This window comes from Capra hircus, chromosome 4, assembly GCF_001704415.2.
Source record: "Capra hircus breed San Clemente chromosome 4, ASM170441v1, whole genome shotgun sequence".
NCBI classification, from domain to species: Eukaryota; Metazoa; Chordata; class Mammalia; order Artiodactyla; family Bovidae; genus Capra; species Capra hircus.
Genome location: NC_030811.1, coordinates 97,598,422 through 97,614,211, shown reverse-complemented (window position 1 = coordinate 97,614,211; position 15,790 = coordinate 97,598,422). Strand labels below are relative to the sequence as shown.

The 15,790-nt window shown below is 34.7% G+C and overlaps 1 protein-coding gene across 8 annotated transcripts in view; it reads right to left on the bottom strand.

Moving 5' to 3' along the window:
- The window catches only part of DGKB (diacylglycerol kinase beta), an 876,578-nt gene that overhangs the window by 527,716 nt on the left and 333,072 nt on the right, over nucleotides 1-15,790 (bottom strand). For all 8 annotated transcript variants that reach the window (XM_018047359.1, XM_005678984.3, XM_005678985.3 and 5 more), the window contains 2 exons: nucleotides 15,248-15,321; nucleotides 10,931-11,005 (listed from right to left, as the gene is read on the bottom strand). In XM_018047359.1, coding sequence (XP_017902848.1) covers nucleotides 10,931-11,005; nucleotides 15,248-15,321 — 149 coding nt within the window. The remainder of the gene's footprint in view (nucleotides 1-10,930; nucleotides 11,006-15,247; nucleotides 15,322-15,790) is intronic.

Here is a 15,790-nt window from a genome sequence, read left to right as displayed (position 1 = left end):
ACGAACATACTGTCTTGATGACTGTAACTTTGTAGTATAGTCTGAAGTTAGGCAGGTTGATTTCTGCAGATCCATTCTTCTTTCTCAAGATTGCTTTGGCTATTCAAGGTTTTTTGTATTTCCATACAAACTGTGAAATTATTTGTTTTACTTCTGTGGAAAATACCATTGGTAGCTTGATAGGGATTGCATTGAATCTATAGATTGCTTTGGGTAGTATACTCATGTTTACTATATTGATTCTTCTGATCCATGAACATGGTATATTTCTCCACCTATTTGTGTCATCTTTGGTTCCCTTCATCAGTGTTTTATAGTTTTCTATATATAGGTCTTTTGTTTCTTTAGGTAGCTTTATTCATAAGTATTTTATTCTTTTCATCACAATAGTGTATAGAAATGTAAGGGATTTTGGTTTATTAATTTTGTATCCTGCAAATTTACTCATTTATTCATTGATTAGCTCTAGCAATTTTCTGATGGTGTCTTTAGGGTTTTCTAGGTAGAGAATCATGTCATCTGCAAACTGTGAGAGCTTTTCTTCTCCTTTTCCAATCTGGATTCGTTTTATTCCTTTTTCTTCTCTGATTGCTGTGGTTAAAACTTCCAAAACTATTTTGAATAGTAATAGTGAGAGTGGGCACCCTTGTCTTGTTCCTGACTTTAGGGGAAATGCTTTCAATTTTTCACCATTGAGGATAATGTTTGCTGTGTGTTTATCACATATGGCTTTTATTATGTTGAGGTATGTTCCTTCTATGCTTGCTTTCTGGAGAGTTTTTGTCATAAATGGGTGTTTAATTTTGTCAAAGGCTTTCCCTGCATTTATTGAGATAATCATATGGCTTTCATCTTTCAATTTGTTAATGTGGTATATCACACTGATTTATTTGTGAATATTGAAGAATCCTTGCATCTCTTGGATAAAGCCCACTTGGTCATTATGTATGATCTTTTTAATATGTTATTGGATTCTGTTTGCTAGAATTTTGTTGAGGATTTTTGCATATATATTTAGCAGTGATATTGGCTTATAGTTTTTTTTTTTTTATTTTGTGGCATCTTTGTCTGGTTTTGGTATTAGGGTGACGGTGGCTTCAAAGAATGAATTTGAGAGTTTACCTTCCTCTGCAATTTTCTGGAAGAGTTTGAGTAGGATAGGTGTTAACTCTTCTCTAAATTTTTGGTAGAATTCACCTGTGAAGCTATCTGGTCCTGGGCTTTTGTTTGTTGGAAGATTTTTTATTTCAGTTTCTATTTCTGTACTTATGATGGGTCTGTTAAGATTTTCTATTTTTTCCTGGTTCAGTTTTGAAAGGTTATACTTTTCTAAGAATTTGTCCATTTCTTCCAAGTTGTCCATTTTTTTTTGCATATATTGCTGATAGTAATCTCTTATGATCCTTTGTATTTTTGTGTTGTTTGTTGTGATTTCTGAACTTTCATTTCTAATTTTGTTGATTTGATTCTTCTCCCTTTTTTTCTTGATGAGTATGGCTACTGGTTTGTCTATTTTATTTATCTTCTCAAAGAACCAGCTTTTAGTTTTGCTGATTTTTTGCTACAGTCTCCTTTGTTTCTTTTTCAATTATTTCTGCTCTAATTTTTATGATTTCTTTCCTTCTACTAACCCTGGGGTTCTTCATTTCTTCTTTTGATTAACAGTTTCTTAGCATATTAAGGATTTGTTAAGCTCTCTGACATAACAAGATTTCATAACAAGAGACATAAGTAATAGGTCTTAAATTCTGATTCAAGAGGGTTTTTATTTAAGTAAAATATGGTAGAAATTTTGTTACATTAAATAGCATTTTAAATTAAGAAAGTCATGAAATCTGTGGAATGTGTTATGTGTTTTCTAAATTACAAATTTATTTTAACAGGAGAATATATTCCAAGGCTTTAATATGGAAATATGTGTAATACTTGGAATATGCAAATCTGTATGTTGACTGTTACATTTCATTTTTTTAAATTATATATGTTCTACATTTAGTTCAGGTAGATGAAACCAAAGACTTTTATAAGGCACTCATTCCAGAACAATTCTTTATCCCTAACTATGCTGAAAGATCTGGAAAAAAGTTTACATAATTTAAAAATATTGATCTTGTATATTTTTTTCAATTCAATAAATACTTTTTATTTTTTACTTAAATATTTTAGGGATGATATGAGAATAAGCCATCTGTACTTTCATGAAGCTTAAAGTCAGAGTGAATAACCAATATCACACGTATACAGAAAACTTGATATTAACTTTTCATAAGTCACATTAGCATATGCAGTTGGTATAACAGCTAGAGATGTGCATATTTATTATCATGTTGTGAGGGAAAGAAAACTCATTCTATGAAGACCAGTGATATAAATATACACACATATATATTTCTTTTTTGCAACACATTTGTACCAGCAAACAAATTATTCAATTTTATCACAATATGTTCATTAGGATGAAACAAGTTATAGGATACAGATTCTAGTTTCAGATATGTTTAACTAAAATAGTCATTACCAGAGTGAAAGAGTTTATGTAAAGAGAAATAATAAAAACAAACAAACACTTATTTATGTCTTAAAAACAAAGATAAAAAGGGAAGTGACTGGAGAGTTTTGGTAGTTCTAGCTAACTCATACCAGGTATCAGCAAGGCTTCAATACATTAAAAAAAAAAAAAAGCTTCTAAACAAAATGTGAGAAAAGACATAAAGATAAGATTAGGAAAGAGATGTACTCCAGAAGATTTTAAAATTGGGGAAAAGGAAAAATGAAAGATAGGAAATTAAAAGAATGAATAAAGTTTCTGCAGGTTCAAGGTGGCAGATAAAATGTGTATTTTTAAAAAATATATCTACTTTTTTCTTGCCCTACTAGACCATGAGCTCCGCCCAGAACCACTTTTATGTGTTTCTGATTGCTTCCCTATGGTGTATTTTAGCATACTGCTCTATTCTTTGTGTATTAATGAACTACTGCTGAATAGTGTGCAATAAATCATATAATTTCTCTGCTTAAAAAAAAAATAAAAGCAGCATTGGAAAAGTAATAAACCAAAAATAAAAATAAAATCACAATGGTTATTAGGTTAGTAAAGAAACTTTACAGAGTAGAACAGTTTCAAAGCAATACATCGAAAGGGCACCACTGTAAAGATACCTCCTGCAGCCAACCCAGGATCAGGGATGGTACAGCTAGAAGCAGGGATGGGAGGAGTTATAACCAGTGAGCAGGTCAGCTATGGGATTAGTGAAGGCTTATAGCATCGCCTGAGCAGAATCCTGTTTCTGAACAGCTACCTATGGCATTTGCCTCCTGGAATACATCTGAGGAGCAGCTCTCTTAGAAATGTGGGTCTACCACTAGCCATGCAGCCTGGGCACTGACATCAGAGATAAAACAGGACACCCTTCCCCAGTGGGAAAGTAATTTTCCTGCCAACAGTGTGGTCAATGAGAAAGGCAAATAAAGGAAGAAAATTTCCAGTTGAACTAATATGAAACCCATTTGCTAATCATGGGGGGAAATAAAGCTTTTAAATAGTATAAAAGAAAATGACCAAGATTAAACTAGAAATTCAATCCAATTCCATTCAAACTCATATTTTAAGATTCAAGACAATAACAACATATTGAGGAGAGTAAATGTCATTAAATTTGAGGGCATAATAGGGACTTACAAAAAGACAGTCACTAGTGAGAATCAATAAGAAGATCAATGAAGCAAAGACAAGTGCAATGATAGTCTAACATAAATATGCTTTCACCTTATATGAAGGATGTCAAATCAGTGGTAAAATGGTGAAATAATGAACAACTTTTGTTGGGACAGCTAGATTTTGATCTGAAGGAAAAAAGCATTCCATTCTGATGTCATCCTTTCTGTCCATGCATCTCTAAAAAACTTGTAATCTTCAAAGATTAAAGGTTAGAATTTAAAACAAAATATAAAGACTAAAATATATAAAGAATATTTCAGTAATTTTGGCTTGAGGAAAAGTTTTCTAAAACATAAAATTGAGAAAGCATTCAGCATAGAATTAACAGATGAAATTTTTATGTATTTATATGGACAAAAAAGAACAAACTATATAAATTGAAAGCAACTAGAACAAAGTAAAAGAAAACTCTTCCAACATATATAAAATGATGATGTAAATACTTATGTCATAAGATTTTAAAATGAACATGAGAAAAGACAAATCAAAATGAAACCAGGCAAGTAAAAGGGCATATGCTTTACACAGGAAATAAAAAGTTAATATATGTAAGAAAAAGTGTTTGTTTGAATCATCTGTTGCTTTGGCCTTATTTGATTATAGAGGAAATACGCTGCTCAATACAATATCAGAACATCTATCAAACAAAGAAGCCAGCTATATTGACCCAAACAATGGGATAGGCATGTAGCCAAACCTAGGACTATCAGATATTGTTTTTCTAAATTTGAATAAAGATCAAAATAGATTCCTGATTCAGCCATATGAGGCAACCTACAAAAATGGTAACACAGAAGATTCATGGTTGTCAAATAATTTAAAGTGATTATTTATTATTAATTTAATTGGGAAGTTACTCCGACTCCATCATATCAGTATGGCTTGTAATACCTATTATATAGCAATTAATCTCTTAAATCAGTGGTTATCCATGCCATCTCCATATAACCAGTTGGGGAGCTTTGTCTAGGCCCACACCTCAGATATTCTACATCAGGCTGTACTCCCAAACCCTCTTACAACCCATACCTATGCCCTCATAGGGAGTCCTCCATTCTCACTGTTTAAGGATAAAATAAGAGGCACTCATTCTCCAGTGCCTATCCATGATATATGAGAAGTAGCTGGCAGTAGGCTACAGTGGCAGTACAACTAAACCAGGAATAATTTGAGTATAAGGAAAAAAATGACCTCTGACCAGTGGGCAACATCTCAAACAATAAAATTTCCTGTTTACCTTTAGTGGATAGAGAGATGTTCAGAGTTGAGGAAACACATGAATTCAATAATACTGACTAATAACAAATATGTGTCACCCTATTAAGGAATTGGAAAAGATAAGAATGGACTATTAGTGATGGGAGGAAAATTAATGCAAGTGAATTTCTCAGAGTGGATCCAGTATTTCCTGCTCCAAAGAAATGCCAGTTGGCAATTTTTCATAGTCACTCCATGAGTGTTCAAAACACTCATGTTCATGTTGGTAGGGACAGAAGCTCTGGAAGGGATAAAGAACACGAATTTAACTTTAACAAGAAGAGCAGTTACTGACTCTGGAGTACTCAATTGTCATTAAATGAACCAATTAGTGAATTCCAATATGTTACTATAACTCAAGGGAATTTAACCCATTTACTTAAGGGTAACCTAAAGTCACTGGTCCCTTTCCATAATACAACTGCAGCCATTTGTCCTTACTACCTAGACACTGGTTCTAGAAATTGTACTAACCTTTCCTTCCCATTATGCCTTTGTCAATGGTCACAGCAAATGGCTTACTGAATGCTTTATTATATGCCCAGTCACTCAGTCAGGTCTGACTCTTTGAGAGACTATGGACTGTAGCCCACCAGGCTCCTCTGTCCATGGGATTATTCAGGCAAGAATACTGGAGTGGGTTGCCATTTATTTCTCCAATAAACTATCATGGTGTCTCACATATTGCTGTCTCCTTTCAAGAAATGCCTTTCACTGAGAAGGAAGAAAGAGAGTGGGTTGATGCCCTAGAGACATAAAGGTCGTCTTGTATGTTTTATCAGGGAGAAACAGTTGTTCATAGCACATTGAAATGACCTACTAAAGACTCAGTCACTGAATCAGTAGGAGCACTAAGAAACAGCTATGTCATATATTCTGAACTATATATATATATATATGATATATATATATATATATATATTTGAACTATATGATGCTGTCTTAGCCAATTCAGAAAATATGGTTCTAGAGCCAAAATGATTCTGGAGTTTGAGTATTGAAACATAATTTATTATAGTTAATACTCACTGTGAATCTTAATTTTACGTGTCAAATTGGCTAGGCAATGGATGTCCAGAGAGCTGATCAAACATTACTTTGGGTGTTTCTGTGAGGGTATTTTTCAATGAGATTTAACATTTAAATCAGTAGACTGTGTAAAGCAAACTGCCCTCTCTAAAACAGGTGAGCCTCATCCAATCAATTGAAAGTCTGATAGAACAAAACGCTGATCCTATCCCAGGAATGAGAATTCTCCAGTGTGATCACCTTTGAACTAGGATATTGACACTTCTTAGTTCTATAGCAGTTTACCAGCCTGCGAAAGAAAAAATAAATATCCACTCTATAAATTTGGATTTGTCAGCCTCAATTAACATGTGAGCCAATTCCGTATAATAAATCTTTCTTCATAATACATACTATTGGTTCTGTTCCAGTAAAGAATACTGGCTAATATACTCTTTCAAACATTTTGCTTCAGACTCTCTAGGTGTTTAACTCTTATGTTTCAAATGTTTTAACACCAAAGAGGAATGCTACCATTTGAGATAAAATTTTCATTGAATTGAAGCTGAAAACTAATACTTAGACATTTTGAGGTGCCTCATACCACTAGACAAATAGGCAAAAGTGACAAATATGATGTTGATTGGGATAAAACTGACTGTAACTCCCAAGGAGAAATAGATTCACTGATCTACAATGGAAGTAGGGAGTAGTAAATAAGATTTCTGCTCCAATCGCTGGTTTAGTTGTAAGGGTGAGGTTACACACAGTACCAAACAACCCCCAGTATTAGTGGCATAATCTTACAGAGGCTTATTTATCATTCATTCTATGGAGATCTTGGTTGGGCAAGGCTGGGGAGGGGGGCCCTCTCTCACCATATTTTCATGCCAATGCTGCTGATCACTGTGGTAAAGGAAGAGAAAAAGTGGAAACTCTACTTTCTGGTCACACTTTATTGTAAGAGAAAGTCAGACACCACGCTTAATACCAAGGTGAAAGGAGTAAAGTCAAAATCAAGTGCCTGGAAGGAGATCTGGAAATATATGCTAAACAGTTCTAGTAGTGCCATGTACTACCACACCTTTCGCTCAAAGTAAGTGAAAAATGGATTCTGCTCTACGCAAACAGTACAACCAAAATCTCAGACCAAACTAAAACTAAAACTACTTGAGTCCCTACACCAGGGAAACATTTCCAAGAAACTGAGAAATGTTTTATGCTTCAGCTATAGCTTTTAATCAGTAGTAAAACTAGGACTATAGGCCTATAGGCCTATAGGTTTTACAGGTGTTTCATTCTTTGTATTATTAACACTGTCATTTAATGAAATTCACTTATAGTTAAATATATATTTTTCTTATTGTATTTATGTACATTGAGATCAAATGGATAAAGATAAAGGAGAAAATACTCATCTCCAGAAATGTTTCCAAGAACCAGGACTTGAAGCTGGATATAGTAACTATACAAGATTCTGGGTTATCTACATTTTAGGAAGACGTGTATTTTTGCTGACATATTTAGTAGCATTAGTAATGATTGGTTTTTTTTTTTTTTTTCAACTTTTATCTTCAGAAAAGAAAAGATATTGGATAATTTGCTGGTTGGATGGTGGTGAACACATACTGTTTACTCCCGCCAAGAATCTGTCTTTCATGCTCAGGTTATGACATCCTCATCTGGCTTTGAGGAAACAAATAATTTGATAGTAATCTTGTAAATCAAGAAGCCCTATTCCAACGTGCTAACACTGTAACATGGGAAACAAGGAAAACCAAAAATATGATTCTCCTAAGGATTTGAATAGAAGAATAAGGATACCTAAAGCATTTGGAATCAATTTCTCTTAGGAGTAAACTATGGACTCTGTCTTCTTAGTCAGAGTTTCCTCAAACTGTTCTTTTCTTTCTTTCTTTCTTTCTTTTAATTGAAGGATAATTGCTTTACAGAATTTTGTGGTTTTCTGTCGTACATTAACAAGAATCAGCCATTCCAAGTTGAGGAGTTGCCTCAAACTGCTCTGATTCCTATCTTTTCTGAAACATATTTCTTCATTTTTCCATTAATTCTATGAGCAACTTCATAACTTTTCAGTAAACTCTATTTTGGATCAGAAACTAGATTTTATTTCTGTTATTTATAGGAAAGTCTATCTAACTAATGCCATTTCCAACTTTAAAACTGATTACCATGCAAATAAAAATAAGGATATATTTTTACCTTTGACAAAAATAGAAATTACTGAAATAGCCAATTTAAAAGATGTTATGGGAAATAAAACATTATATATTGCTTTGGAGATTATAATTCAATACAAAGTTTCTGTATAGTAATTCAACAGAACCTGACAAGTAAAATTTAAGATATTTGAATATGCTTCTAAAAACAGATTGATTGTTAAATTATTCCAACAATTTTAAAGTGCAGGCAATATAAATATTTCCCAGTAAGAGTAGCTAAAATTAAAAAAAAAAAAAAAACTGTGGAATACTGTACAGCTCTTAAAAACATTTAAGCTTATCAGTATCTACTGAATTTGGACAATATTTACCATATGCTTTTGAGTAAAAAGAAGCAAGCTGCAGAGCAATAAAAAACTATACTCTAAATTATACAAAAGATCTATTTATCTATACAAAACATACATGTAGGTCTATATATGAATACACTGTATATATACAAATGCATTCACTCAGTCATGTCTGACTCTGTGTGTGATCCCAGGGACTGAAGCCTGCCAGGCTCCTCTGCCCGTAGAATTTTCCAGGCAAGAATACTAGAGTGTGGTACCATTTCCTACTCCAGAGGATCTCCCTGACCTAGGGATTGAAACTATGTGTCTTGCATCTCCTACATGGGCAGGCAGATTCTTTACCATTGCACCACCTGGGAAGCCCTAATATACATATATTAATATCTAGATTTATAGAAGGTCTTAGAGGATACACACAAACAATTTGCAATGACAATACCCTGAAAGGTGCTCGACTTTAAAATGAGGCCCTTAACTTAATCTCTAAATTATATTCATTGTAGTGTAGAATTATACAAGTGCATATTTTACTTTCATTTTTCAAAATATTAAAATAGATAAGGTAATAGGATGCCTAACAGTCAAAGAGTAAAAGGAAACATGTAATATATATTTAAAGTACAGTAGAAAAAATGAAATGTGAAAATAAGGCTAACAGCAATGTTACTACAGTATATTTACATAAAGCTACACAGCAATTATGTTATTAACTAACATTACCTCAAATGATACTGATAACAAATACAATTCATCAGGGACATATTATGTAGTAAGCACTTCATGGAACTCATCCCAAATTTACTTCATAACTATCCTATGATGCTGGTCCTATTTCTTCATTTCATGGAGAAGATTATGACAACACAGGGCAGTTAAATGATGAGGTTTATAATTGTGAGTCAGCAGACATTTAGTTTAACTATAAAATACCAGCAAATCCTAGATTTACTTGGTCTAGTAGAGCTACAGAGGTCTTGGAGTAGCTAAACTTCTTAAAGCACAGTTCCTTAATCCTGCAGTGAGTGCTGAATAAGTCGCTTCAGTCATGTCCAAGTCTCTGTGATGCTACAGACTGTAGCCTGCCAGGCTTCTCTGTTCATGAAAATCTCCAGGCAAGAATACTGGAGTGGGTTGGCATGCCCTCCTCCAGGGGATCCTCCCAGCCCAGCGATGGAACCCGCATCTCTTACAGCTCCTGCATGGGCACACAGGTTCTTCACCTCTAGTGCCACCTGGGAAGCCCCTGCAGAGTAAGAGCTATTTTTTTCAAGTGCAGAGAATATTAAAGAACAAGAAAAAGAGGCGCCCTGCTTGAGCATCTGTGTTAATATCAAGGCTTTACTTTTGCTTGTCTTTGACAAGGCTGGAACTTACTGCACGTGGCTGAGTTAGTCAATAATCTGATCATGATCCTCTACTGGAGTTTGACAAAGGCAGTGTTCTGAACTAAATTCCTATGGGGAGCCTGCCTTCTACAGCAAGGTGGTTCCACCCATCACTGCTCAGCATTTGAAACTGGCCCTGGACAACAGGTAGCAGGGAGGGAAGAAAAAGATGAGTGTAAGTGTGGGAGCCTGTGCTAATTAATTGCATATAGTTTCATTTATCTAACAGAAGATTTGATGGCATACATTTTATTCTGAGCATTTAAGAGACAACTTTAACATCTGCTTTCTCATTTCTGAGAATAACCTAGAAGACTTACTTTGATCATACTGACATATTTTTCAAAAAGAACTTTGTTTATAGACCTTTTTTCTGTTTCATCTGGTATAATGTTTCCTATCATGTTGATAGACAGAAATCAGATCAGTGAAAGATGACATTAATTAGTTAAATGGGCCAAACTAATAATGATTTATTTCAGTGCAGACTGATGACATCAAAAGTATATGGTATCTGTTGAAAAATAATTGTATTTCACTACATCTTGCCTATTACAAGGTATCTTATAAGAGAGTGATAGCTATTGGATTTGGTAGGTAGTAAATGAAAAAATCACATTATGATTTCCAGTCTTTGTTAACCAGCATTTTTTCTCCTGTAGTAGATCTGTATCTTACACTTAATAAAGAAAGGAAAAGAGAGCAGCACTTCCAACCAAAAGATGCTTTAGTTATTTCAGCATCCAGCAAATACACGTGTATGTTTGTGGTGCAATTATTATTATTATTATTAACATTAGCATAGTATGAGAATTACTTCACAATATTTTTAAAAGGAGGACAATCTGATTGAAACAGGTCATTTTGAAAACCAGCATTAGTTACTCTTATGTAGTTGATATTCAGTGTTGTTATCTATACTAATCTGGCTGCTGTATTTGAATAACATTATTTTAGGTTTGTCAGGCTGCTTATTTAATTAATTAGTAGTAAATAAGTTAATGGCAATAATATATTTAGACTTACCCTGGCATTGGTCCATTTCCAGCAAGACTGTAAACCTGACGAGGATTTAGTAGGTATTGGAATTTTCTGTAAATTCTATAAAGGTGAAAACATAGAAGAAAAAAATTAAATTTAGTGGTACCTCCAAGTTTTTATTCTAAAATGCACACTGATTTGGAACATTCTCTATCCTGCTTTTGCATATTATTTATCTAATAAGATTTCAAATAAATACTTTAAAATACCAGGATAAAATTAGTTCAATATCTTTTCTTAATAGATCCTTGTGTAATTTACAAATTGGACCACCCTAACAGAGATGAAAGTTATTTATCCCATATATATAAAATGGTTTTGGACACTTTGTATGTATGTACGTATGTTAGTGAAGACTGTGATCCCATCTGCTTAATTACTTCACATAAACAATCAGCTTGATGAGCTAGCTCACAAAATTACTAAACTATTTCACCAGGAACATATCAAACAATTCATTTTTTTCTGAAATAAATTAATCATTGTATAACCAATACAATAGAACTGTTTCCAAGTATACACACAATCCCATATCAGAATTCTGAGGCAAAATATCACATGTAAAGAAATATTTTTAGTTTTTAAAAATAGCTTTTACATACATGTGAAAATACTACTATATATCTTAATGCATCCATCTCATGTTTACTGATAGGGCTTCTTTGATACCTCAGTTGGTAAAGAATCCATCTGCAATGCAGAAGACCCCAGTTTGATTCCTGGGTGGGGAAGATCCCCTGTAGAAGAGAAAGGTTACCCACTCCAGTATTCTGGCCTGGAGAATTCCATGAACTGTATAGTCCATGGGGTCACAAAGAGTTGGACATGACTGAATGACTTTCTCATACACACACATGTTCACCGATAGAAATCTCCAAATATCTGTTTATATCATCCTGCTTCCTTGAGCAATACCCTTGCATTCTAGATCTTGAATAATGATTACCACCCAGTGTCTTAAGAATGATTTTAGTCATTCTCGGGACCTCTTTTTCCCCAGCACCTGAAACAGAGGACAATCCTGTACCTTCTAACTGAGTAATGTCTACCATACCTGGTTATTCTATCTCATGCCTTACTTCAGGCTTTCAAGTTCTCTCATCAGATCTGTGAAAGTCTTGCCTATACAGCCTCCTTCTGTTCTGCTACTTAAGTACAGTCATGCTGTTTCCAAGAAGAAAAATCACTGCCAGTCAGGAAACATATATAATATTTTATTATATTTTCTCATCTTTCTCCTCCTTCCTCTTAAATTTCAACCCCAATGAATAACTTCTGGCTCCCTACCAAAACAGCACACCCATCCACAATTATGTCTTTTTCTTCCTTTACCTGTCTGATACCTGCTGCTGTTGCTAAGTCACTTCAGTTGTGTCCGACTCTGCGCGACCCCACAGACAGAAGCCCACCATGCTCCCCCGTCCCTAGGATTCTCCAGGCAAGAACACTGGAGTGGGTTGCCATTTCCTTCTCCAATGCATGAAAGTGAAAAGTGAAAGTGAAGTCACTCAGTCTTATCCAACTTTTAGCAACCCCATGGACCACAGCCTACCAGGCTCCTCCATCCATGGGATTTTCCAGGCAAGAGTACTTAGAACCAACTCAAAAGCTAGACTTTTGAGTCTTCAGAGACAATGACTGTTTTCCTCTGAACTTCCATGGCAACTTTATTTTAAACACGCTTAACTAAGCTTCTACCTTGGGGCTGCTGTAGAAAACCTATTTATGTGTCTGCCTCCCTGTAGGACTATATCTTCTATCTCATCCCCAGTTTCTAGCAGAGACTAGATTCTCTCAAGTGTTGCCGTCTAAATGATGTGTGAGCACTTCCACAGCTGTTGATAGGTATGGGAAACTACCTATGTGTGAATATTTATTTCTGTGACCTTTTCCTGCTTACCTAATACATCAAAGAAGAAAATCTACATATTTTGAAAGGAAAACCCTGAATGCTGTGCTGTGTGCTTAGTCGCTCAGTCATGTCTGACTCTTTGTGAACCCATGGACTGTAGCCTGCCCAGGTTCCTCTGTCCATGGGGATTCTCCAGGCAAGAATACTGGAATGGGTTGCCATGCTCTCCTCCAGGAGATCTTCCAAACCCAGAAACTGAACCCAGGTCTCCTGCACTGCAGGTGGATTCTTTAGCATCTAAGCCACCAGGGAAGAAACATATTTTGAAAAGAAAACCCTGAATAGAATCCCATTATTTGTGAAAGATGGCTCCTATGCATTTATGATCACACACATAATAGATCTCCTTTAAACATATTTACAGTTCTTTTGATTTTGAATGGTCCTTTTTAGCGTATAAAGGGCAAAACGTGAGTGAGTGTGCATACTGCTGCTGCTAAGTCGCTTCAGTCGTGTCCGACTCTGTGCGCCCCCGTAGACGGCAGCCCACCAGGCTCTGCCGTCCCTGGGATTCTCCAGGCAAGAACACTGGAATGGGTTGCCATTTCCTTCTCCAATGCATAAAAGTGAAAAGTGAAAGTGAATTCGCTCAGTCGTGTGTGACTCTTAGCGACCCCATGGAGTGTGCGTACAGGAGAACTCAAATATCCTCCTTGCCCCATTAAATTTAATTTATTGATAATTTCAGTGTATCTATCTATATTTTTTAAAGAGTTATTTTTAGGTACTAGGAGAAGAGGGAGAAAGATATTTCATTTAAGAGTCATTTGGCTTGATTAATGTTATTTTAATTTGAGGGAGATTTTTCCACTTGAAAAATGTTTTCACTTTATACTCCATTTGTTTCTAATTTCAAATATGAATTTTAGTCTCATCTATTGCTTTGTGAAGAGTGTGCTTCTTTTCAAGATATCTATAACATAAACAACAACAAACTATGAGTAGTAAAGGAGGAAATGATTTTATCATCATCATTTACTATTTCATGTGTCTAAAAGTAAGGCAACTAGTCTCTTTAGTAAAACATTATAAATACTCTATATCAATAAGCCACTAGTTATTTAAAATAATTTCTATCATATTTAGCAGAGTTTAAAATATATATGGTGATAAAAAGGGAAAACTTTTTAAGCAGAAATAATATTTTATTGAATGGAAAATGACCATGCTTCATTTAACTGAAATAAAGTTGGAAAGTTAAATGATAGAAAAGTAAATTACTTTTCAAAATTCCATTATTCATAGAAACATTACAACTTCGTTATTTGGTAAAACCACAATAGAAATTTCTATTTTATTATCATAGTGTTTTTGTGAATGCTTTTATCTGATTGCTTATTTTTTGGCTGGGATCAGTAAAAAATTCCTAGAAATTATTAAGGTATCAGGTAACAACTAAATTTCCGTTTATGACACTCTTAGGAAGGAATGATGCTAAAGCTGATGCTCCAGTACTTTGGCCACCTCATGCGAAGAGTTGACTCATTGGAAAAGACTCTGATGCTGGGAGGGATTGGGGGCTGGAGGAGAAGGGGACGACAGAGGATGAGATGGCTGGATGGCATCACTGACTCCATGGACGTGAGTCTGAGTGAACTCGGGGAGTTGGTGATGGACAGGGAGGCCTGGCGTGCTGTGATTCATGGGGTCGCAGAGAGTTGGACACGACTGAGTGACTGAACTGAACTGAGGATGACATAAAATTTACTCTTCAGTGTGGCAACTTCAATATCTTTAGTAATTATTAGAATTTAATCATTAATTTTACAAAAAGGAAAAAAAATAGTGTCCACAAGAATACTGAGACTATAGGTAATGCAGCTCATTGTTATTCTGAGTAAATATACTATTCTTCTCCAGTGTATATGTCATCATGTTCTCCAAACACACATGCAGATAATCATTAAAATATATTTTGTCTAGAAGCTGAATGTAAATTCTATTTCTCACTACTGGGCAGGCGATGAGTTTCGTTCCTTACTACTGGGTGATGATTTACCTGAAGTCACCTGTTGACCCTCTAGAGAATGAATTTTCATCCAACTGTATTTATGGAGCTGTGCTATATGCAAAGCTCTTTATTAATGGCTAGGGAAGTTAATAGGCAGGGTGGAGAGAATTCAGATATCTGAGATATGATAATAAAATCTCTGCAAAAGGCCATTACTATATTAAAATTTCAACTGTAAAACAGGGAGAGATCATACCAATATACATTGTTACACAGAGATGACAGTACCATTTATTTCACATTAAAATTACTGAACCATGAAGGATAATAGTTTTAAATGTTTTTATACCATAAATTTAGTTTCACATTTATATGACATAGTAATAAAGCTGATTTTTTTTAAAAAATCAGTAAATAAAGCTGATTTTTAAAAACATACCGTTCTCCTTGCTTCCCACCACTTTTGGGGTTCACAAAAACTAAAAGTGGATGAGTACCAGGAACTGGAGTGATCTAGAAGAAAAGTTGAATATGTGGACAAATTATTTACATTAGATATAAAGAGAACTCCTTGTTATTTCTACTTTATGACATGCCAATTAGCAAATTCAAGAATATGGTTCTTTTGTCCTGTAATGAGGAGATAAACAGCACAGATAGATACTAGATACTAGATCTATTTAATAACCTAGTTAAATCCTGTGCTTTGTCTCCATATGTATCAATAGGAATACCCACTCCACTAGGAACAGGGGCAGAGGGTAAGGCAGGTATAATATGGAAAGAGAATAACCTCTCAGTAGCTATGAGATGAAAACAATAGGTCCAATTGTGGGACACTGAATAAACCACCCAGAATAAAGCAGAATACAGTGGGGAAGAAAGTTAGGAAAGAAAGAGCTCAAATTAGATCCATCTTAGAAATGATCCCTACTCCAGAGCTTGTAGCACATTTGGAATCCATCTTCCCAACGACTTGTGA